Source organism: Nerophis ophidion, linkage group LG12, assembly GCF_033978795.1.
Source record: "Nerophis ophidion isolate RoL-2023_Sa linkage group LG12, RoL_Noph_v1.0, whole genome shotgun sequence".
Lineage (NCBI taxonomy): Eukaryota > Metazoa > Chordata > Actinopteri > Syngnathiformes > Syngnathidae > Nerophis > Nerophis ophidion.
In genome coordinates this window covers 20,733,817-20,758,137 of record NC_084622.1, presented here as the reverse complement: position 1 = coordinate 20,758,137, position 24,321 = coordinate 20,733,817, and the positions used below count along the sequence as shown (strand labels likewise).

At 40.2% G+C, this 24,321-nt stretch overlaps 1 protein-coding gene across 1 annotated transcript in view; it reads right to left on the bottom strand.

The window, feature by feature from the left end:
- The window catches only part of LOC133563117 (alanine--tRNA ligase, cytoplasmic-like), a 39,640-nt gene extending 17,179 nt beyond the window's left edge, over nt 1–22,461 (bottom strand). The window contains exons 1-8 of the mRNA XM_061917067.1: nt 22,306–22,461; nt 11,846–12,001; nt 5,619–5,807; nt 5,228–5,373; nt 2,542–2,733; nt 2,308–2,452; nt 611–756; nt 383–491 (exon numbers count right to left, since the gene is read on the bottom strand). Of these exons, the coding sequence (XP_061773051.1) occupies nt 383–491; nt 611–756; nt 2,308–2,452; nt 2,542–2,733; nt 5,228–5,373; nt 5,619–5,807; nt 11,846–11,989 (1,071 nt within the window). The 5' untranslated portion in view covers nt 11,990–12,001; nt 22,306–22,461. The remainder of the gene's footprint in view (nt 1–382; nt 492–610; nt 757–2,307; nt 2,453–2,541; nt 2,734–5,227; nt 5,374–5,618; nt 5,808–11,845; nt 12,002–22,305) is intronic.
- Between the last annotated feature and the right edge of the window lie 1,860 nt (nt 22,462–24,321).

Sequence of the window (24,321 nt, the reverse complement as noted above, 5' to 3'; positions counted from 1 at the left end):
TCTCCTGACGGAATAAATAAAATCCAATCCAATCCAATCTAATGCTGAGTGCCAAGCAGGGAGGTAATGGGTCCCATTTTAATAGTCTTTCGTATGACTCGGCCGGGATTTAAACTCACGACCTACCGATCTCAGGGCGGACACTCTAACCACTAGGCCACTGAGTAGGTTAAACACTGCTTACGAGTGGGTTGAGTTTGACTGGTTGGAGCTAAAAGCTAACTTGGATCTATAAGATGTAAATATTTGACATTCTCTACAAATATAAGCAGTTTTGTTATTTAATAACACAGTTTATGCAAGACGAGGCGTTCAGAATGCATTTACGGCATGTGTTGCTGCACTGTTGAACAGTACATAATGTGAAAAGACAAAATCTCACCAGAGAATTGACCACCACGTCTACCAGAGAGGCAAAGAAACCTCTCTGAGCTCCCAGCTTCTCATGGGAATAACGGACTGCACGACGTAGGATTCTCCGCAACACATAGCTGAATGACATGGAAAACACAAACCATTTAATCTCACATTTTAACACAATTAACACCTAACCAAGATTAATTATTCTTACGTAAAGTTTTAATATAATTCACATTTAAAAAATCCTTACCCTCTCCCGGTGTTGTCAGGCCGCCCACCATCTGAAAGGGCAATAGTGATGGTGCGAGCGTGGTCAGCCAGGACACGGTAAGCCATGTCAACACCATCCGCATCCTCGGCCCCTACTTTACCAGTGTATGGTCGGGCACCAGTGCCCTGAAACAAGCACAATTTGTACTGTATTTTTCGGACTACAAAGCACACTTAAAAATCTTGTAATTTTCTCAAAAATCGACAGTGCGTCTTATAACCCGCTGTGTTAATTCCTGTTTGTGTTTACCGACCTTGAAGCAATTTTATGTGGTACTAGGTGTAATGATAAGTGTGACCAGTAGATGGCAGTCCCACATAAGAGAAACATTTGGACTGCAGGTCGAAGCCTTTTCAATAAATGACGCTAGCAAGTACTCGCAAGCAAGCAACACCCAAACGTTGATGTTTCATTGACAATGCACAACATTACACATAACCACGGTGCTAAAAAAATCTGTCAAAATGTTTTAGTACGACTTTGGTAAGCTACCAACATGGAACGTGGATCATTATGGCTACTGTAGTCAGACGTACTGTCCTTAAATATCCATCCATCCCATCCATTTTCTAGCGCTTATTCCCTTCGGGGTCACCGGAGCCTATCTCAGCTACAATCGGGCGGAAGGCGGTGTAAACCCTGGACAAGTCGCTACATCATCGCAGGGCCAACACAGATAGACAGACAACATTCACACACACATTCACACACTCAGGAAGCATTTAGTGTTGCCAAACAACCTATCCCCAGGTGCATGACTTTTGGAGGTGGGAGGAAGCCGGAGTACCCGGAGAAACCCACGCAGTCACGGGCAGGACATGCAAACTCCACACAGAAAGATCCCGAGCCTGGGATTGAACCCAGGACTACTCAGTATTGTGAGGCAGACGCACTAACCCCTCGACCACCGTGCTGCCGCCAATCAACATATGGTTTTTATTATGGTGTGTGTATAAGGAACCCAAAATGGCATTTATTCAGGGACAATATCTGGTGTTTTGTTTTGCAATATTGTGCAAAACCAACTTCTCTTACCTACCTGCTAATGTGTATTTGGTTTCTGCATAAGTCCCAAAAAATTGTGCGTATCTTTTATATTGTCGTCCACGCTGTAGTCAATAAGCTCCTTCTTTTTCTCTACCCTTTTATTCTGGGGCATTCATCTTGCGTTGTTGCCATTTCTAATATTAATTCCTAAATCAAGGATGACGGGGAGAATATACTGTAAAAGTGGAGCCACATAAATAAGACCGCACACAAAACGGCGCATCCTAAAGAGACGGTCTGAAGGCATCTTAAAGATGGTCTGTAAAACATAATCTTTCTAACATTTTAACAAAGGAACGTCCATTACATGTTATGTAGACCACAATAAAGTGTTTTGAATGTAGGAAAAAAAATCATAACATGAACCCTTTAATGGTGTGCCTTTTGTATAAAAATACACCTGAATAGACCCGCTCATTCGCTGTGTGCCTTATATAACCCGGTGCACACTATTATCCAAAAAAAACGGTAGTCATAAATCACATAAACATGTTATTTTGAAGTGTGCAGTGTGAAGTTGTAAATGGCTTGAGCTCAAATACCTGAAAAGATGTGGGTTTGTGAAGTTGGAAACCACTGGTTTACATTGACCAGGAATATATTATCAATTATGATATTTGTTTACATACCTTCTGAATAGCTTCAAAGTATGGGATGAAGAGGTCAGTGTCATAGTTGGACATCTTGTTCTGCAGTACAGACACCAAGCGCTCCAGACCCATCCCTGTATCAATACTCTTCTTGGGCAGCGGTTTCAGCAACGTCTCCGACTCCCTAACACGAGCAGGTGAAAATTCTGAGACATACATTTAAGTGAACCGTCCTCGATTTTTTTTTTGCTTTGGTGGTGTGTGCGCTGCTACCTGTTGAACTGGATGAAGACCAGGTTCCAGACCTCTAGGACGTTGGGGTCATCCATGTTCACCAGGTGGGCGGCGTCTCTCCCTCCGATGCGGTCATAGTGGATCTCACTGCAGGGACCGCAGGGACCGGTGTCTCCCATCTCCCAGAAATTGTCCTTCATACTGCCTGGTAGGATGCGTGCTTCCGCCACGCTAACGGTAAGAGAGCATGCAGGAACAGATTATTTCCCAGTGGCAGACATTAATGAGCATCAACACTTTTGATTGACCAAACAATTGGCTGGTTATTATAAGCATCAACTGTTTATGTAATGTTTATTATTATTATTATTATTTTTTTTTTTTCGAACAAACAAATACAATGTAGTACATCACATATTTTCAGTTGTTGCATTACAGCATGTCCAAAAAGGAGTAGGAAGAAACAGGTTTTATTTAATCCTACCCCTTTTCATATCGAGAGCAGTTTTATCCCATTTCTTCGTTCTCTGTAACAGAACAGCGAATGAATAAATGAGTGATAAATTAATATACAATAAGGATGAGAACAAATATTAAATACATAAATAAATATTAAACATATACACTGGGCGGCGTGGCTTGGTGCCAGGAACTTGATGGTTCCTGGTTCGATCCCCACCTTCCGTCATCCTCGTAGTGTGTGGTGCCCTTAGCAAGACACTTCACCCTGATGGGTTGTGGTTAGCGCCTTGCATGGCAGCTCCCGCAATCAGTGTGTGAATGTGTGAATGAATGGATGACTGTGGAAAAAGTGTCAAAGCGCTTTGAGGACCTTGAAGGTAGAAAAGCGCTATAAAAAAATAACCCATTTACACAATTATCAAAGTTCTCGTAAATAAATAGTTACATATTTTTTGGTTCACCTAGAAAAGTGGTTCTCAACCTTTTTTCAGTGATGTACCCCTTGTCAACATTTTTTTAATTCAAGTGCCCCTTAATCAGAGCAAAGCATTTTTGGCTGAAAAAAAGAGATGAAGTAAAATACAGCACTATATCATCAGTTTCTGATTTATTAAATTGTATAACAGTGCTAAATATTGCTTAGTTGTAGTGGTCTTTCTTTAACTATTTGGAAAAAAAGATATAAAAATACCTAAAAACGTGTTAAAATTTCTACACATAGAAGTAATCATCAACTTAAAGTGCCCTCTTTGGGGATTGTAATAGAGATCCATCTGGATTCATGAACTTAATTCTAAACATTTCTTCACAAAAAAAAAAATCTTTAACATCAATATTTATGGAACATGTCCACAAAAATATAGCTGTCAACAGTGAATATTGCATTGTTGCATTTCTTTTCACAGTTTATGAACTTACATTCATATTTTGTTGAAGTATTATTCAATAAATATACATATAAGGGATTTTTGAATTGTGGCTATTTTTAAAATATTTAAAAAAAAAATCTCACGTACCCCTTGGCATACTTTCAAGTACCCCCATTTGAGAACCACTGACCTAGAAGATAAACGAGAATATCTAATTTTTTTTAAAAAAGGTTCAAGATGTTTATCATGATTATTATTCTTTGTACTTTGTGAACCAATCCATAATTAAATTCCACATACTGATATAATAAAGGTCTTAAGTGCTGCACTTGCATAAAAATGTTTTCAATTATATTTTCCTCTAAGGTTATACAGTATTTCTCCTATTTTCTTGAGAATAATTGTTGTACATTCTTGGATAGCAGGTTATAGTTTACTTTGTACATAATTTTAGCTGTTTGCAAATGCAACAAGTCGTTGAATTTCAATATTTTTTAATTTAAGAGTGTTTTTGGATAAGCTCTCTCTCTGCTAATTGTTGTGCTTTATGATCCAAACAAACCTTTTTTGCTACAGGCATCCATTTACCATGAATTGATTAACGTGGACCCCGACTTAAACAAGTTGAAAAACTTATTCGGGTGTTACCATTTAATGGTCAATTGTACGGAATATGTACTGTACTGTGCAATCTACTAATAAAAGTATCAATCAATCAATCAATCAATCAATCACGGCAGAAGTTGGTGTTTCAAATGTCACAGTGAACCATGTAAGAGCCAAATTATCTGGTCCTAATATCGAGCGACCGGGCAAGCAATCGTGTGTGACATTGATTTGAGATACAAGTACTTTTAGTTAGGAGATTCATACTAATAACAAAAAAACTCAAAGACACTTTACAACCAGCAAAAAAGTTGAATTAAGAGAATACGATAAGCAGGGAGGGAGTTCTTGAGGGCGGGGGCAGCAACGCTTAAAGCTTTGTGCCCCCAGGTCCGGTGCTTGGCCAATGAGGGGGGGGAAAGGAGGTCGGCGTCAGAGAAGCGAGGTGACGGGTTGGGGAGAGCAGGTGGGGAAGTCTGTGAGTTAGGGGGGGAGCCAGATTATGCAGTGCTTTGAAAATGAGTCGGAGGATATTAAAATGTAGGTGATGTTTAATTGCAAGCTCATGGAGGTTTTGGAGGATGGGCGTGATGCTGTCGAGGGGCTGAGTGTGAGTGAGAAGGCGGGTAACGGAGTTTTGAATACACTAAAGTTTATCAAGGGTTTTGCATGGAACACCGTAGAGAATGCTATTGCAGTAATTGAGACTAAAACCAATTCAGCTTGTAAATTTAAGTACTTTTCTGTAAAATGGATACATTGCCAATTATTCCACGAACTTCACTCACCCGAGAGCCATCCAGATTTCTTTGCACTCCAGGTCAGCCTCCAGCCCTGCATCCTCATTACCCCCAAAGTAGGTAACATACAGGCGGTCGATGGAAATGCCAAACTCCTCGGTCAACAGTTCCAAAGCCATCTTACAGGCCAGTTGCTGCATCATGTAGTGGAAGGTTGCGCAATAAGGGAATGGCAAGAGAGCGGAAGAAATATTAACAGGATAGTTGGTCTCTCCAGAAGAATGGCGTGCAAAACAGATATTATAAGCAATATATCCCAGCATACAGCGGGCGTCAAATCAAAGTTATTAAGATTTGCATCAATGCAAACATTAATTGTAGCAAAAGGTTCTAGCCACTCCAGTGTAAGAATGCTATTATCACAAAATAGCCATCGTACCTTGAAGTAGTCCCCAAAGGACCAGGATCCCAACATTTCAAAGAAGGTGTGATGGTACACGTCTTTGCCCACATCGTCCAGGTCGTTATGTTTTCCTCCTGCACGGATACACTTCTGGGTGTTGGCTGCACGACGTAGCCTTGCCATGGGGTGGGACGGATCGATAGTGTTAAGGAAGATGGGCTTGAACTAAACGAGAGAAAGAGACAGTTTGTACTGCAGTTGGGTAAACATTGCACCTAATTTGTGGTTTATTCTGAATTATGATTATTCATGTTACTGCTCCTGCGCCAACACTTCAATAAAGAATGTGAGCAACACTATTGAATTTCAGAAAAAACTTGTGGCAAATTACGAAGGTGACACCCGTTTGGCAAAGGTGACGTCCGTGTGGCTCTCCCCTCCTACCTCTACATTTATCGCCAACAAAATGACTTAATAAAGGGAAAAGTGTTCTTTTATTTTTATTTGTGCATTTAAAAATAAGGTGGACTGCCAGCAGTTTGATAAAAAAAATGTGAGAAATACAAGGTTTTAAAAGGGAACATTATCACCAGACCTATGTAAGCGTCAATATATACCTTGATGGTGCAGAAAAAAGACCATCTATTTTTTTAACCGATTTCCGAACTCCAAATGGGTGAATTTTGGCGAATTAAACGCCTTTCTGTTTATCGGGCTGGAGGCGATGACGTCAGAATGTGACGTCGCCGAGGTAACACACCCACCATTTTCATTTTCAACACATTACAAACACCGGGTCTCAGCTCTGTTATTTTCCGTTTTTTTGACTATTTTTTGGAACCTTGGAGACATCATGCCTCGACGGTGTGTTGTCGGAGCTTGTAACAACACTAACAGGGAGGGATTCAAGTTGCACCACTGGCCCGAAGATGCGAAAGTGTCTGCCGCCAGACCCCCATTGAATGTACCGGAGTGTCTCCACATTTTACCGGCGATGCTAAGGCAGACATGGCACAGAGATGTATGGATAACCTGCAGATGCATTTGCAACGATAGTCAACGAAATCACAAAGGTGAGTTTTGTTGATGTTGACTGCCAGCTAATCGATGCTAACATGCTACGCTAATCGATGCTAACATGCTACTTACCGGCGGTGCTAAAGCAGACATGGAACAGAGATGTATGGATAACCTGTAGATGCATTTGCAACTATATTACCTTTCCTTCCACCCACTTTTAATGCGAAAAAAACACTTCCCAATCGACGGATTTAAGTTGCTCCAGTGTCAAAAGATGCGAAAGTCCTGATCGTTTGGTCCGCACATTTTATCGGCGATTCTAACGCAGCTATTCGGCCATGCTATGGCTATGAATAGCGTCAATAGATGTTCGCTCAATAGCTTCAGTTTCTTCTTCAATATTTTCATACTCCAACCATCTGTTTCAATACATGCGTAATCTGTTGAATCGTTTAAGTCGCTGAAATCCGAGTTTGAATCCGAGCTAATGTCACTATATCTTGCTGTGGTATTCCCATTGTTTGTTTACATTGGCAGCACTGTGTGACGTCACAGGGAAATGGCCAGTGTCTTCGCAGAGAGTCGAAAATAAGGCACTTTAAAGCCTTATTTAGGGATATTCCGAGACCGGTAAAATTTTGAAAAAAACTTCAAAAAATACAACAAGCCACTGGGAACTGATTTTTATTGTTTTTAACCCTTATGAAATTGTGATAATGTTCCCCTTTAACAAACAACCCAAAGCAAAGTAGAATGGTGACGTTCAAGTGGATGTCTTGGCGGGAGAGAAGGAAAGACCAGTGTGTAGTTTCCTTTAATGTCAATAAGCTTACAATGTTGAGCAGAGGTAGAGCTATCTTTAATTTTATAGCCAAATGACGGTGGAGAGTGGGGGGCGCGAAAAATGTTCTTCTTCCTGAGAGGTGGGCGAAACAGAAAACTTTTGAGAAGCAATTTCAAGGCCTGAGGGGGTTTGTATCGCTTCTACTGGCACAATAGGAATTTTGAGGAGGGTTCCTGCCGCACAAAAAACAATACGAATGTGCTGACCTGCTTTATGGCATACATCACTCCCCTTTTGCCATTCGTTAAAAAGACTGAAGTCGATGCTAAGGCGCCTACGTGCAAGCATTCCATTTGTACTGGGAAGTCGGAATTTCAGAGGTGGTCTTCCTTCAGGCAAAACTGTACCGCTTTGGTCCATTGGAGCCGCTAAAATAAACTAAAACTGAAAGTTCTTAAAGTAACAGTGGAGTGGAAAAACAAGTTGCCTCTATATTGAAGCTATTATCATATATATCTGATTGATGACACCTAAAGTTTGCAAATAAACAGATAGGATCAAAATAGTATCAAACTAATGGAGATTCCTGAGCCATTTGAAGGAATAATGAGAAAGCCAGTCACGTGATCGCGTAACATAGTGGTAGACCGGGGATCTCCTCCCCACCAAAAACAATGCCAATAGTGCAGACTTTGTGAGAGCCAACAAGGATTATTTTGGGCAAAATTATGATCCAGAACTTCACACTGTTGACCCTGAATATAAGGAGGATGAGCTACAAGTTTTAGAAGCTCGGCTGAACAAATCCCGCAGTATTTAGCAGTATAGCTAAAAGCTAAACCAGAAATACAAATAGAGATGTTCGATTATGGCTTTTTTGCCGATATTGTCCAACTCTTAATTACCCATTCCGATATCAACTGATACCGATATATACAGTCGTGGAATTAACACATTATTATGCCTAATTTTGCTGTGATGCCCCGCTGGCTGCATTAAACAATGAAATAAGGTTTTCCAAAATAAATCACCTCAAGTTATGGAATAAAATGCCAACATGGCATTGCCATAATTATTATTCAAGTCACAAAGTGCATTATTTTTTTTAACATGCCTCAAAACAGCAGCTTGGAATTTGGGACAGGCTCTCTCTGAGAGAGCATGAGGAGGTTGAAGTGGGGGCAGGGGTTAGGGGGTGTATATTATAGCGTCCCGGAAGAGTTAGTGTTGCAAGGGGTTCTGGGTATTTGTTCTGCTTTGTTTATGTTGTGTTACGGTGCAGATGTTCTCCCGAAATGTGTTTGTCATTCTTGTTTGGTGTGGGTTCACAGTGTGGCGCATATTTGTAACAGTGTTTAAGTTGTTAATATGGCCACCCGCAGTGTGACCTGTATGGCTGTTGATCACATATGCTGTGCATTCACTTGTGTGTGTGTGTGTGTGTGTGTGTGTGTGTGTGTGCGTGTGCGTGTGTGTGTGTGTGTGTGTGTGTGTGTGTGTGTGAAAAGCCATAGATATCATGTGATTGGGCCGGCACGCAAAAGCCAGTGCCTTGAAGGTTTATTGGCGCTCTGTACTTCACCCTACGTCCGTGTACCACTCTGTACAGCGGCGTTTAAAAAAAGTCATACATTTTACTTTTTGAGACAGATACCAATCATTTCCGATTTTACATTTTGAAGCATTTATCAGCCGATATTATCGGCAGTCCGATGTTATTGGAGATCTCTAAATACAAACATAAAAAAATTATAACTTACTGTACAATATCTGCTCTTACTTCGATGATAACTGACTGGATGTCCATATCTTCCCGTTTAAATGAAGAATTAATCACGATCCACACGAAGACACTGTCTTTGGTTGTGTGTGTTTGTCTCCATCTCCGGGTATGCATTTAAAGGGGAACATTATCACCAGACCTATGTAAGCATCAATAAAAACCTTGATGTTGCAGAAAAAAGACCATATGTTTTTTTAACCGATTTCCGAACTCTAAAAGGGTGAATTTGGCGATTTAAACGCCTTTCACCTGTCGGAGCAAGGACCTTTCACCTGTGACGTCACATCGCGAAGCGACCCGCCATTTTCTCAAACACATTACACACACAAAGTCAAATCAGCTCTGTTATTTTCCGTTTTTTCGACTGTTTTCCGGTATCTTGGAGACATCATGCCTCGTCGGTGTGTTGTCGGAGGTTGTAACAACATGAACAGAGACGGATTTAAGTTGCAACAGTGGTCAAAAGATGTGAAAGTCCCTCGTTTGTTCCGCACACTTTACCGACGACAGCTATGCTACGACAGAGATGGCAAGAATGTGTGGATATCCTGCGACACTCAAAGCAGATGCATTTCCAACGATAAAGTCAACAAAATCACAAAGGTGAGCTTTGTTGATGTTATTGACTTGTGTGGAGTGTGCTAATCAGACATATTTGGTCACGGCATGACTGCAAGCTAATCGATGCTAGCATGCTATTTATGCTAGATGTATGTACATATTGCATCATTATGCCTCATTTGTAGCTATATTTGCATCCAGCCTTTCCCTACACCCACATTTAATGCCAAACAAACACGTTAGAAGGCGATCACAGAATTTGTCCGCGCTTCCTCCCGTGCCGCTGTCTGTTGTGATATGGCTCAAAAGCTTCTGTTTCTTCTTTAATTTTGTTTCTGGTACCTGCCTCCACACCATCCGTTTCAATGCATGCGTAATGGTAAATGGTAAATGGGTTGTACTTGTATAGCGCTCAGCCCAAAGCGCTTTGACAGTATTTCCACGTTCACCCATTTACACACATTCACACACTGACGGAGGGAGCTGCCATGCAAGGCGCTCACCAGGACCCATCAGGAGCAAGGGTGAAGTGTCTTGCCCAAGGACACAACGGACGTGACTAGGATGGTAGAAGGTGGGGATTGAACCAATAACCCTCAGATTGCTGGCACAGCCACTCTACCAACTTCGCCACGCCGTCCCCTGTAATCTGTTGAATCGCTTACGGCGCTGAAATCTGAGTCTTAATCCGAGCTAATATCGCTATACCTTTCTGTGCTATCAGCCATGCTTGTTTCTGTGTGATCACGCTGTGACGCCACAGGATAATGGACGGGTGGATATAACGACGGTTAAATCAGGCACTTTGAAGCTGTTTTTCGGGATATTGCGTGATGGGTAAAATTTGGAGAAAAACTTTGAAAAATAAAATAAGCTACTGGGAACTGATTTTTATTGGTTTTAACCCTTTAGAAATTGTGATAATGTTCCCCTTTAACATCACAAATAAACATCTTCTAGATCTATTGTTAAATTATCCTATTATCTAGATGAGAGGGATGATTTATAATCTAGAATAACGTTGACGAGCCGAGACGCGATGATGCGGGAGCAGCAGGACATCGATGCCGGCTCACAGTAAAGGCAGCAGAGGGCAACTTAGCTGTCTGTATCATTGCGCCGCTAAGAAATAGTTTGTCTGCGTTAGGGCTTATAATAACATTGCTAATATTTGGTTAATATTCAGGTCACAATATGTATATAGAATACTGTTATCAGGTTTTGGATGGTTATTTGGATGGTTTTGTGGGTGAAATAGATAGCCACCATTAACTACATTGTTAGTGGACTTTTTACGTATTTATTTTTGACTTAGAATGCATAACAAAAAGAACAATATGTGTTAATGTCTTGTATGGGGATTGTGAATGACAGAGAGCAGATCTCTCTCAAATTTTGGCATATTTCCAGAATGACTGATCTGATACTATGGTCAGAGTGCAGAAACGTTCCCATTGTGACGTCAATATCCGGTAATAGCCAAAGGTATTTGGAGCGAAATATTCAAAATGCCTGACTGAATTTGTGGCATTTTGTAATGTTTAAACTGTGTTTTTACACACTTTGCGGATTGTAAATAAGATTGGATATGGTTCAATGGATACAATGAAACTTAAATTGGGGTTAAATGTTCATTTATTTATTTCATTCATCGTTAATATGTATTTCACATTGTTTTCTGCCCAAAATCTACAAGTATTTTTTATAAAATGTGTTTTGTGCTTATATTACTTTTGAGTTGCATCATTTGCATCGTTCGCGTAAAACTATCAGCCATTAGGTTGAAGTTTGTGCTATTTTAGTGTATTACCAGCATTTACTGTTTATATGTGTGTTGGCCCTGCAATGAGGTGGCGACTTGTCCAGGGTGTAAAACGCCTTCTGCCCAATTGTAGCTGAGATAGGCGCCAGCGCCCTACGCGACCCCAAAAGGGAATAAGCGGTAGATAATGGATGGATGGATGGATATTTCTGATGTAAAATACTTTTTTTATTAACAATTTCGACTATTGGGAACCGGAATACTGAGGTACCAATGTATGTAGAATAAATCAGTGCCATGTCAATGTCAAGTCACAATAATGTGGTGTCACAACAGAAGTAAACACAGTTTACCTGGTTCATGCCAGCATTGGCAAACAGCAGCGTGGGGTCGTCCATAGGGATGGTGGATGACGAGTGCACATACTGGTGCTCATAGCGGTGAAAGAAGTCAATGAACTTCTGGCGGATTTGAGCTGCACTCAAAGAAGAATCCATTCCGAATCAGCTCTATGGAATAAAGAACAATGCGTTTGTGTTTTGAACATGAAACAGTCACATAACACGTCATAGCATGTTGAAGCCTGTTGTTTTGCCTGTAAGTCTAATTCCACCAATCTTGATGGCACCAAAAACATGAACATTCTTGGCCTTAATGATTTCAGATTCCAGCAACCGTACACTGTATTCTCCCACTCAGGGAAATGTGTCTTGGACTCAGCAACTGTGCAATCAATCCCCCAAAAGCCACAAAAAGCAAACAGTACATCAACAGACATAACATCTTAACAATCACAAACAGTATTGCACGGATGCGAAATACTGTTTTGTAATTATTTAAATCATAAAAACCCTCAATTAACAAAGACTAAGAAAGCCAACGACAATATATTTTGATAAATATAAAAAGCTTTGCCCCTATTGTGACTGATAATGAAATTCAAGATTCCAGCCTGCAGTCAAGGAGCAGTGTATTCTAACAAGCTGTTTCTCTGTGACATTCTTAGATATTTTGTCACCTACAAATTAGCCCCGGGTTGTTCCAAAATGTAATTGAGCCTGGCGTACTCCATCCATCCATCCATTTCCTACCGCTTATTCCCTTTCGGGGTCGCGGGGGGCGCTGGCGCCTATCTCAGCTACAATCGGGCGGAAGGCAGGGTACACCCTGGACAAGTTGCCACCTCATCGCAGGGCTAACACAGATAGACAGACAACATTCACACTCACATTCACACACTAGGGCCAATTTAGTGTTGCCAATCAACCTATCCCCAGGTGCATGTCTTTGGAAGTGGGAGGAAGCCGGAGTACCCGGAGGGAACCCACGCATTCACGGGGAGAACATGCAAAATCCACACAGAAAGATCCCGAGCCTGGATGTGAACCCAGGACTGCAGGAACTTCATATTGTGAGGCAGACGCACTAACCCCTCTGCCACCGTGAAGCCTGGCGTACTGTCACAGCAAAATAAAAGCCACCATACCCTAAAAAATGTTTTGTTTTTTTAGTGATATACTCTGTGGAAGGCTATATTGTATACAGTCTATTATTTACACACTATTGGCCATAATTACAAAATTATCTCAAATATCATAATGTTCCTCTATGTTTTATTTTGGAAAACCATGCCTCTGAATTGGCACTCGGCTGAAGCAAGGAGAGAAAGTTCAAGACAAAAGTATTTCAAGTTAATTAGTGCATCTCCCTGCCCACTGGGTGTGAGTTTTCCTTGCCCTTTTGTGGGTTCTTCCGAGGATGTCGTAGTCGTAATGGTTTGTACAGTCCTTTGAGACATTTGTGATTTAGGGCTATATAAATAAACATTGATTGATTGATTGATTTCTTGTTCAATTGAGCCTGTGAATTCTACCATAATTTTGACATTACTGCCGACCCTAAAGTCAAACTTCACTCTGCCTACGTCTTTGAACTTGGACATCTCTGTGTGGAGTTTGCATGTTCCTGTGCGTGTGTGGCTTTTCTCACACATTTCCTCCCACCGTTCCAAACATATCCATGTTAAGATCATGGGAGACTTTAGATTGCCCATTGGTACGAATGGGAGTATAAATGATTGTTTTTCTATATATGTGCCCTGCAATAGGACATGCAAATTTTCGTTAGCCTGTCAATAAGCTTGTCCACTATACGTTCGCATTAGGGCCAACCTTCATCCTGTATGTAAACGCGTATTGCTTTTTTTCCCCCGTTTATTCTAAATTGTATTATTAATTAAATGTGATTTATTCTGGTATGTGCACTTCATGTGTATATAGTGTACTTTCCTCAGTTTGCTTCGTTTTACAGTGACTTCATGGTGGAGAATATCAATAAACCACTTTAAGTGATTTTTTTTTAATCTCTAATTTAAAGGACTGTTTACATATTTGGAAAACTAAATTTCAACATTCTGTGAGGGCAGAATATAGTGTATCCTGTGTTACCTTTTACAATAAGCAGCAACAATTGAAAAATAGAGCAAAAGGAGATAAGAAATTTTAATACTAGTAACATATTTTTTTTAAATATATGTATAAGAAAGCACATGCATTATCACTGATTAAATTAATCATGACATCTTTTATGAGGATGGCATGTTGCCCACGGCCCTACCACACCTTCACCGCCACATGTGTATTGCAAATATGAGGAAACCTTGTAGCATTTAGTGAGGCATAGCTGTTGCCGAATGCAGCAATCAAATAAATTACAATAAAACGCAAATAAAAACAATCATCCTGCTTTGTGCAAATTTGCTTTGGAAAATATTTGGGCTTCAGGGAAAATGTGACGCACATTGAATAATCTTTAACTCAATTAACATACAGGTTGGATTGTAATAATATTAGTTTAATCTTAATTTGAAGCCTAAACACAATAAACAACAATTACGCTTGTTATATAATTCAGACCAGGAAAAATGTATAGTTTTTCCCTGGATATAACACTTTACTGTATACAACTAAAGCAGTGGTCCCCGACCCTGTACCGTACGCATTTGCTACGGGGCTGCACTGAAACATTTAATAAGTTAAAAACGACCACGTTTTCAATGACTTAACTTTCGCCTGTTCCACTAGACACACCAATAAGCTGCGTTCATAGATTAATGGTAAACACCTTGATAGGAAGTTGCGATTTCTTATATATTTGTTACATGGGACAATGTACATTAATGAACATCTAAAAACGTATATATGCCAGATTGTAGCCAAAGGCTAATTTCCATCTGCAGCCCCCATCTCATCACAAAAGAAACAACCCAACACTCCCACTAATGCACAGTTATAGTGAGTTGTATTTTTCATACGCGTATGTTTGCTGTATTTATTTGCCACACGTGGAAGGCCGGCACATTAAAATATTGCCTACATTAACCAGACCCTGTTTCAAAAAAAGGTTAGGGACCCCTGAACGAGAGCATCAGCAGTGCAGTTTTACACAAATTACAGATTTTATTTCATATCATTAAATGGATGGGAACCGAATTCGGTACTTTTATAGATACTGACCAAATTCTGTCTGCAAAACATAGTTATAATTTGCGTAAACAAACGGTACTATAGAGGGCTTCGGATGTTTGTACATGTCCCACAATTCATTGCCATTGACCATATTAGAACCCTTCATTTGTAAACATGCTCATTGTTGCTGATCGTTCATCAATTGTCAACTGCCACAATCAAAGTGGGAGAGGAATTACTAGCTTTTCTTGCATTCCTAAGCGTATTCCTGGACAAACAGAAGGGGCTAAAAGAAGAGTGAATGGCGTGTTTGTTCAAGTCATTTAATTTCAGGCAATTAAGACATTTTTGTAAATGGAAATTAATTTAAAATAAATGACAGCTGCACTTTGGGTCAATTTCATGTGATTGGTCGAAGAACATTGATAGTAGTTGACATGATAATGGATACTGTACTCACTTCTTTCATCCAGACTGTAGCATCCACATGAAACAAAATTAAAACTACACGAGAACAACCTTCTCCCAGTCCTGCCTTCCACTCACAGTATACTGAGATGACATTAAAGTGGTTATCCATGATTATCAAGGGTGTTAAACTTGGGTCGGATCGTTTCTCAAAGTGCATGTCCCTCGCTTTGACGCCTTGCATCCAATTACTGCTTTCTCCTTATAACGACGAAGGGACTTCTTATCGGATGACTCCCAGTATTACTCCATTGTATCCCAGCCAGTGCAATGTTATTTCCACTGATTGATTTGGAAATATTACGTGTTTGTAGCGCTATCGTGAACGATGACGCTAGCCTTTCAATATGGCTGCTGGCAATGCATTGTGGGATACATTACCCAAAAATCCAAAGCCCTCTATATGGCGGTACCTTTGCTGCACGAAATGTTGGATCCAGTTGCGGTCTCAGCACCAGCTAAAGCACTCAGTGGGCGAAAAAGGTATATTCGTAGACTTTAAGTAATGTTGCAATTTTCATGGCCAACAAAGCAAGCATGCCTGATAGAAAGCACTCGAAAATATAATTTGAAAAGATGCAAATGGGAAAGACTAATATGCCCTAGCGCGATGCTAATTTCCATTGACTATGCTATATATGTGTTAATGATTTACCATTGCTAAATTTACATAGCGAGTTAAACACCTCCAAATATGTCAGTCAAAAATACAACTAAGATGCACCTTATAATCAATGAGCTGTTTGATAATTACAATAAATAATGAATGAACACTGTGTAGGGCTCAACAAAAGGCAAGACTTAGACATTCAACTTAATCCAAGTCACAATCAGACTTATTGGCCAAGTATGTTGGGAAAAGATTATAGCAACACACTTAGGACAGTGAAATGAATGCATACTAAAAAATGTTATCATTAAACAAATTAAATTAACAATTATTACTACATGAACACACACAAGAAGTACTGAAAATTGGCACCATTGAGTAACGGTATGGATCACAAAGTACCAGAAATTGGTACTGTATCAAAATGTGAAAGGCACCCATCCCTAATTGCAACCTTTTTTTTTTTCACATTGAGATGGGGACCACGTTTGTGGGTTCAGTCAAAGGTTTTAGTTGAAAATGTTGTCATGTAAAATGGTACTCAAATGTACATATTCCCTGTTTGTTTGTTTTTGCCAAAGGTTACTGCTGAAGCTTTTTACACATTTTTTAACACTAAGGGTATTTGGTGTTCGTTAGTTTTGTATTTACTAATTAGAGTAACTTGCTCTGGCTGTTTTTCCCCCCCAAAAAGTCGCTCCTGGAGCTATTTACACATTTTGTAGCATTTAAGCTATTTAGTGTTCATTAGTCTAGTAAATTAAATTTCATAATCATTCTATTTTAGTTAATCTGTTATCTGATTAGTTGAGGTGTTTTCTTTCTTCTTGTATTATTTTTTGTTTCATTTGGCCACATTATGAATATAATATAAAGCCTGTTTGTAAGAGACTAGTATGCAACAAAGTGGGAAAATATTTTTAACGTAATGGAAAAGGTACATTTATTTGTTTGCCTGATTTTGGATCAATAAACCGCATTTACATTTCAATTATACTTTGTTTTGAAAATTATATTCTTCCCATGCCTGTACACTAGAAAACGGTGCAGCAGTGGAAACTTTTGATTTGATTTAAGTAAAGATTGATTTGAAAACTTAGTATTGGCGAACTGCTACTACAGTTACGTTATTTGAACACCACATGCACATCCATTTGGAAATACTTTAAAAGACAACACACCTACCCCCATATGCGTCATAAGAGCATGGAGCGCTCTTTAATTACAAGTCCCTATTAGTGCGCTGTGTTCATTCATAAACTGGTAAGCAAAGGAAACCAGGCAGCTGCAAGCCTGGAGCTCTCTGGGGCCCACAAGCAAAGGTAAACAGTCACGGCCCGGGCCTGACTACTAAACCACTGGGCTGACAACGATGGAAGGTGAAAAATCATTGAGAATAATGAGATGGAAACTTCCCCATCTGAGAACAGGCCGTTCACTAAAGAGTGTTAGACAGAAGACATCACGGTGAATGCATCAGCTGAGGCTGCAGTAAAAAACAGCAAACAACCTTCTTCATTACAAGGTGACAGCTAATATGTCCAAAATATAATGTTGAATAATGTGTAATTAACCAGCAACCACTATTTCACTCATTTGTTTAATATTATAATATGCATAATGCTTTTATATGTATAACATTATAAGAAAATGGATGGATGGCTGGAAAATTATAATTATAATCATGTAAAATGTATAATCAATCGCAATACAGAAATAGATTATATCTGTCTATTACCTGACCGCTTCTATGTTAGATAGCCTCTCTTTGTTTATAATGTATATTTTCTGCTGAAACTACTCATTATTTTATGCTGCCCTTTTCTTTTTTTTTTGCTGCAGCCGTTACATATACTGTAATATTGTACATGGTAATTGGGATTTGTTATTTATTGTATATATTATATAAAAATATATCCATCCAGGCATCCATTTTCTGCCGCTTATCCGAGGTCAGGTTGCGGGGGCAGCAGCCTAAACAGAGAAGCCCAGACCAAGGGCCAAGGGGAAGACCCAGATGCCTGAACCACCTCATCTGGCTCCTCTCGATGTAGAGGAACAGCGGCTTTACTCTGAGTTCCTCCCGAAAGACAGACCTTCTCACCCTACCTCTAAGGGAGAGCCCGGCCATAAACAACTTTAACACTGTTACAAATATGTGCCACACTGTGAACCCACACCAAACAAGAATGGCACACACATTTCAGGAGAACATCCACACCGTAACACAACAGAACAAATACCCAGACCCCCTTGCAGCACTAACTCTTCCGGGACGCTACAATATACAGACTTCTCGCTCCCCAGCCACTTCGTCCAGCTCCTCCCAGGCGATCCCGAGGCGTTCCCAGGCTAGCAGAGAGACATACTCTTCCCAACGTGTCCTGGGTCTTCCCCTTGGCCTCCTACTGGTTGGACGTGCCCTACCCTAAACACCTCCCTTGGGAGGCGTTCGGGTGGCATCCTGACCAGATGCCCGAACCACCTCATCTGGCTCCTCTCGATGTAGAGGAACAGTGGCTTTACTCTGAGTTCCTCCCGAAAGACAGAGCTTCTCACACTATCTCTAAGGGAGAGCCCCGCCACCCAGGGAAGGAAGCTAATTTCCGCCGCTTGTACCCGTGATCTTGTCCTTTCGGTCAAAACCCCAAAGCTCATGACCATAGGTGAGGATGGGAACGTAGATCTACCGGTAAATTGAGAGGTTCGCCTTCCGGCTCAGGTCCTTCTTCAAAATCACGCATACTTGCCAACCATCCCGATTTTCCGGGAAGACTACCGAATTTCAGTGCCCCTCCCGAAAATCTCCTGGGGCAACAATTCTCCCAAATTTCTCCCGAGTTCCACCCGGCCAACAATATTGGGGGCGTGCCTTAAAGGCACTGCCTTTAGCGTCCTCTACAACCTGTCGTCACGTCCACTCAATACAAACAGCGTGCCGGCCCAGTAACATAACATATGCGGCTTTAACACAAACACACAAGTGAATGCAAGGCATACTTGATCAACAGAAATACAGGTCACACTGAGGGTGGCCGTATAAACAACTTTAACACTGTTACAAATATGTGCCACACTGTGAACCCACACCAAACAAGAATGACAAACACATCATCCAGGCCAATGTGTAAACAGGTAGAGATGTCTGATAATATCGGACTGCTGATATATGATTTAAAAAGTAATATTGGAAATTATCGGTATCGGTTTCAAAAAGTAAAATTTATGACTTTTTTAAAACGCCGCTGTACGGAGTGGTACACGGACGTAGGGGAAAGTACAGAGCAGTTGCGTCTCCCAGTCATTCTTGCCAACCCTCCCGGATTTCCCGGGAGACTCCCGAATTTTAGTGCCCTTCCCGAAAATCTCAAGGGGCAACCATTCTCCCGAGTTTCTCCCAGACAACAATATTGGAGGCGTGCCTTAAAAGGCACTGCCTTAGCGTGCCGGCCCAATCACATAATATCACACACAAGTCTTCACACACACAGGTCACACTGAGGGTGGCCATATAAACAATGTTAACACTTTTACAAATATGCGCCACACTGTGAACCTACACCAAACAAAAATGACAAACACATTTCGGGAGAACATCCGCACCGTATCCATCCATTTTCTACCGCTTATTCCCTTCGGGGTTGCAGTGGTGTGCTGGAGCCTATCTCAGCTACAATCGGGCTGAAAGCAGGGTACACCCAAGGGCTGGGCGATATATCGATATACTCGATATATCGGGTTTGTGTCTGTGCGATATAGAAAATTGCTATATCATGATATTCGAAAATACGTTCTCACAGTTTTAGCTGATGGCCTTAAACTACAGGCTCTTTCCGCTCTTCCTTGTTCCTCTTTCTTAAAGACAACAAGCGCACCTTCTTATATACGTAACATATTGTCACGTCATACGTCACATACGTATACACCTGTGATTTCCCTCTCTGCATGAAAGCTTAAAATGAGCATATATTAATGGACTATGAACAAGAATGTTTTAATGTAGACACGTAGAATCATCATACTGCTGCGATTATATGTATCAAGTGTTAATTCAAGGCTAAGGCATAATATCAAGATATATATCGCGCATTGCGATATGGCCTAAAAATGATCGAGATATTAAAAAAAAGGCCATATCGCTCAGCCCTACTTGGTGAACAGCCATACAGGTCACACTGAGGGTGGCCATATAAACAACTTTAACACTGTTACAAATATGCGCCACACTGTGTACCCACACCTAACAAGAATGACAAACACATTTCGGGAGAACATCTGCACCGTAACACATAGGGGTGTAACGGTACATGTATTTGTATTGAACCGTTCCCATACGGGGGTTTCGGTTCGGTTCGGAGGTGTACCGAACGATACGGACATATTAAGTAGCGCACCGCACGTTGTGTAAACAATGCACACCGAGGCACCATGAATTGATTTACGTGGACCCCGACTTAAACAAGGTAAAAAACTTATTCGGGTGTTACCATTTAGTGGTCAATTGTACGGAATATGTACTGTACTGTGCAATCTACTAATAAAAGTTTCAATCAATCAAAAAAACAACAACACGCGGCATGCTAGCAACGACTGGGCTATGATAGACTGACCACACCTCCTCTTTTCACGGGATATGTCCTCTTTGCGGGGCTGTCCAGGTGGAGTTTCTTAAATGGCTCAAATGTCCGGCATTTTAAGTTAGAGTTGCGTGTATTTTCAATGTACGTTCAGGGTTAAGAAGGGGTTCAAAACAAAAAAAAAGTGTTGCGCGCAGCAACATTCGTGAGGGAGGGGCAGAGACAGAGAGAGCGAGAGTTATGATCAAACGCGCATGCGTCGCCAGGCTCTGCTTTTTACCCATCGATTTAACAGATTTTATTTTTTATTATCTATAGCAGAAGTGTCAAAATTGTGCCCTGGAGGCCATTTGCGGCCTACAGCTAATGTTTTAAAGGCCCACGGCACATTCTAAAGATACTATTAAAATAAACAAAAACATAAACAAAAGTGAAATAAAAAAGCTTAAAGGCTAAATGTAATTTAGAAAAAGTTGCAACGTTGACTAATAAAACAAAGCATTTTTTTTTCTTTCTTTCAAACGGTCATTGCTCAAAACCTAATACTGAATCAAAATCAATGTTATTATGAATAATTGACATTTCCAAGTTTCCGATTACTTCACATCGAATATTCCACTAAGAAAAATATTTTTGGTGGAAGATTTATCAAATTTGTTAAATAAATAATCAAAAAATTTATATTTTGTTGTTTTCTTACTGTACTGAAAATGAACCGAACCGTGACCTCTGAACCGAGGTACGTACCGAAACGAAATTTTTGTGTACCGTTACACTCCTAGTAACACAACAGAACAAATACCCAGAACCCCTTGCAGCACTAACTCTTCCGGGATGCTACAATATACAACCACGTCGAGCCCCCCACCAACTCAACCCCGCCCATCTCAACCTTCTCATACTCTCTCAGGGAGAGCATGTCCCAAATTCCAAGCTGCTGTTTTGAGGCATGTTACAAAAAAAATATGTACTTTGTGAATGTGAGTGTGAATGTTGTCTGTCTATCTGTGTTGGCCCTGCAATGAGGTGGCGACTTGTCCAGTGTGTACTCCGCCTTCCGCCCGATTGTAGCTGAGATAGGCGCCAGCACCCTCCGCGACCCCAAAAGGGAATAAGCGGTAGATAATGGATGGATGGATGACTTCAATAATAAATATGGCAGTGCAATAATGGCATTTTTTTCCACAACTTGAGTTGATTTATTTTGGAAAATCTTGTTTCATTGTTTAATGCATCCACAAGTAAATTAGGCATACTAATGTATTAATTCCACGACTGTATATATCAGTATCGGTTGGTATCGGAATCGGTAATTAAGAGTTGGACAATATCGGCATAAAAGCCATTATCGGACATCTCTATAAACAGGGCATTCAATCGATCGCAATTTGACTATTTTGAATTTTGAACACCAAATAACACTCTTTCTTCCTACTGTTTTTTTTTTTGCATCTTAAATACGAACTTAGTACTCATTTTCGGACTCAACTTAATAATAACAGTGTTTTTTAACAAGTGTAGCTCACTATGTTTCTGCAGCTCACAGCAAACTGACGTTAGCTAGCGAAGTGTTAGCTAGGACACCGGCTAGCCGACTACGTTCAGCACAAATGGACTTTCAACTCCAAATGTGCGGACTTCCAGAATACTAACAGTACATTGTGTTGATTTCTACGAATGTTTATACTCACGTTAGCCACAAATGCCGCAGAATGAGTCGGTTTAGGATTCAAACACACTGCTGACTCTCCACGCTCCTCGACTAGAAGGGGGCGGAGTAACCACGGACACGCCCACTGTTAAGCGCTGATTGGTCCACACACACTAGTTTTTCTTCAACGCTGCGTTCCCATTGGACAAGCTGCCTGTCAGTTATAGCCGAACCCGCCACTTCATTGACTGCTGGCTGATGCAACTAAAGGCGCTTTTGTCATGTCTGCATGGAAGAATGTTGCCTTCCTCTCATGTCATCTGCTTACTTACTTTCAATATGCTATTACCATGTATGCAATGTCGTATTTGAGTTGAGTGGAGTCTGAGTTTATTTGGAAGATGCATGCATACAACAGGATACATCATCACACATTGTATGGAATATGTACTGTACAATCTACTAAAAAAGTTTCAATCAATCAATCGCTATTTCCAGTTTCTCTATTAAAAGAAAAGGAGTAGGAAGAAGCAGATCTTATTTAATCGTACCTCTTTTCCTTTACATCAGGGGTGTCCAAAGGGCGGCCCGCAGCTAATCGTTTACCGGCCCGCCAAACATTCTGCAAGAATTGCCAAATTGATAGTATTGCAAAATTTAAAAAAAACATTTAAAAAAAGTGGAATGAGGTGAAATCTAATGAGAAAAAGTGGCAATGTTGACACAAAGCTACCATGCAGGCATTTGAGGTCCTCTCCAAGGTTTCTCATAGTCATCATTGTCACTGCCGCCCGACTGGGTGTGAGTTTTCCTTGCCCTTATGTGGGTTCTTCCGAGTATATCGTAGTCGTAGTGGTTTGTACAGTCCTTTGAGACATTTGTGATTTAGGGCTATATAAATAAACATTGATTGATTGATTGATTGATTATGTCTTTATTTTCATTTTTTTCCATTGCTCAAAAAAAAAAAAAGGACAAAAAAAAATCTTTGTTATAATGAATTCCATCCATCCATCCATCCATTTCCTACCGCTTATTTCCTGGAGGGATTACTTAAAAAATCATCACTTTAAAATGTTTTATGTGGAAAAAATATTGCATATGTTGTGTGGTTGCCATTTAAATCATCAAAGTTTTGACAAAAGAGCATAAAACAAACGAAATAATAGTTCAAACTTAAAAATCGACAGATATATCGGAAGTTGATCTTGAAATTTAAGTGTTAATAGTAAAAAAAAAATAATGTATCCCTTTATGAGTGGGGAACCTTTCGGATCTCAAATATATTTAGTAGGATTTTATTTAACTTTTCACTGTCATTACTCAAAAATATAAAATAATTAAAATCAATGGTGTCCTGCATTATTGATATTTGAGGGCTTTAATTGCTAAATAAAGGAACTCTCCTGAAGGAATCAATAAAGTACTATCCATCTATCTATCTATCTATCTATCTATCTATCCATCTAAATACTGCATATTTCAGTTTTACTATAAAAACAAAGTTGTCTTTGACAGAAAAGGCATAAAACCTTGTTTGTTTTACTTTATATCAACCTCAAGTTGATATAGAGATTTACTGTAAGCATTAAAAAAAATAATAATAATAATTCGACTTATTTTTAACATTTTAGTGACTGAGGCCCTCTATGCTCCAGGAGCCCTAAGGATTAAAAAAAAAATCCATATATTTTGTTATGGTTTGAAAATTAAAAATACCAAAATGGCCCCCGCATTCTTAAATTTTTTCGTGTGAGGCCCTCTGTGGAAAAAGTTTGGACACCCCTGCTTTACATCAATCAATCAATCAATTTATATATATAGCCCTAAATCACCAGTGTCTCAAAGGGCTGCACAATGACATCCGCGGTTCCGCGCCCACAAAAGGGCAAGGAAAAACCCACAACCCAGTGGGATGTCAATGACAATGACTATGAGAAAGCTTGGAGAGGACCGCAAGGACCCCCAGGGCAGACCGGATGCAATGGAAGTCGAGTGAGTCTGACATAATATTTTGAAAGTCCAGTCCATAGTGGATATTACATTATAGTGAGAG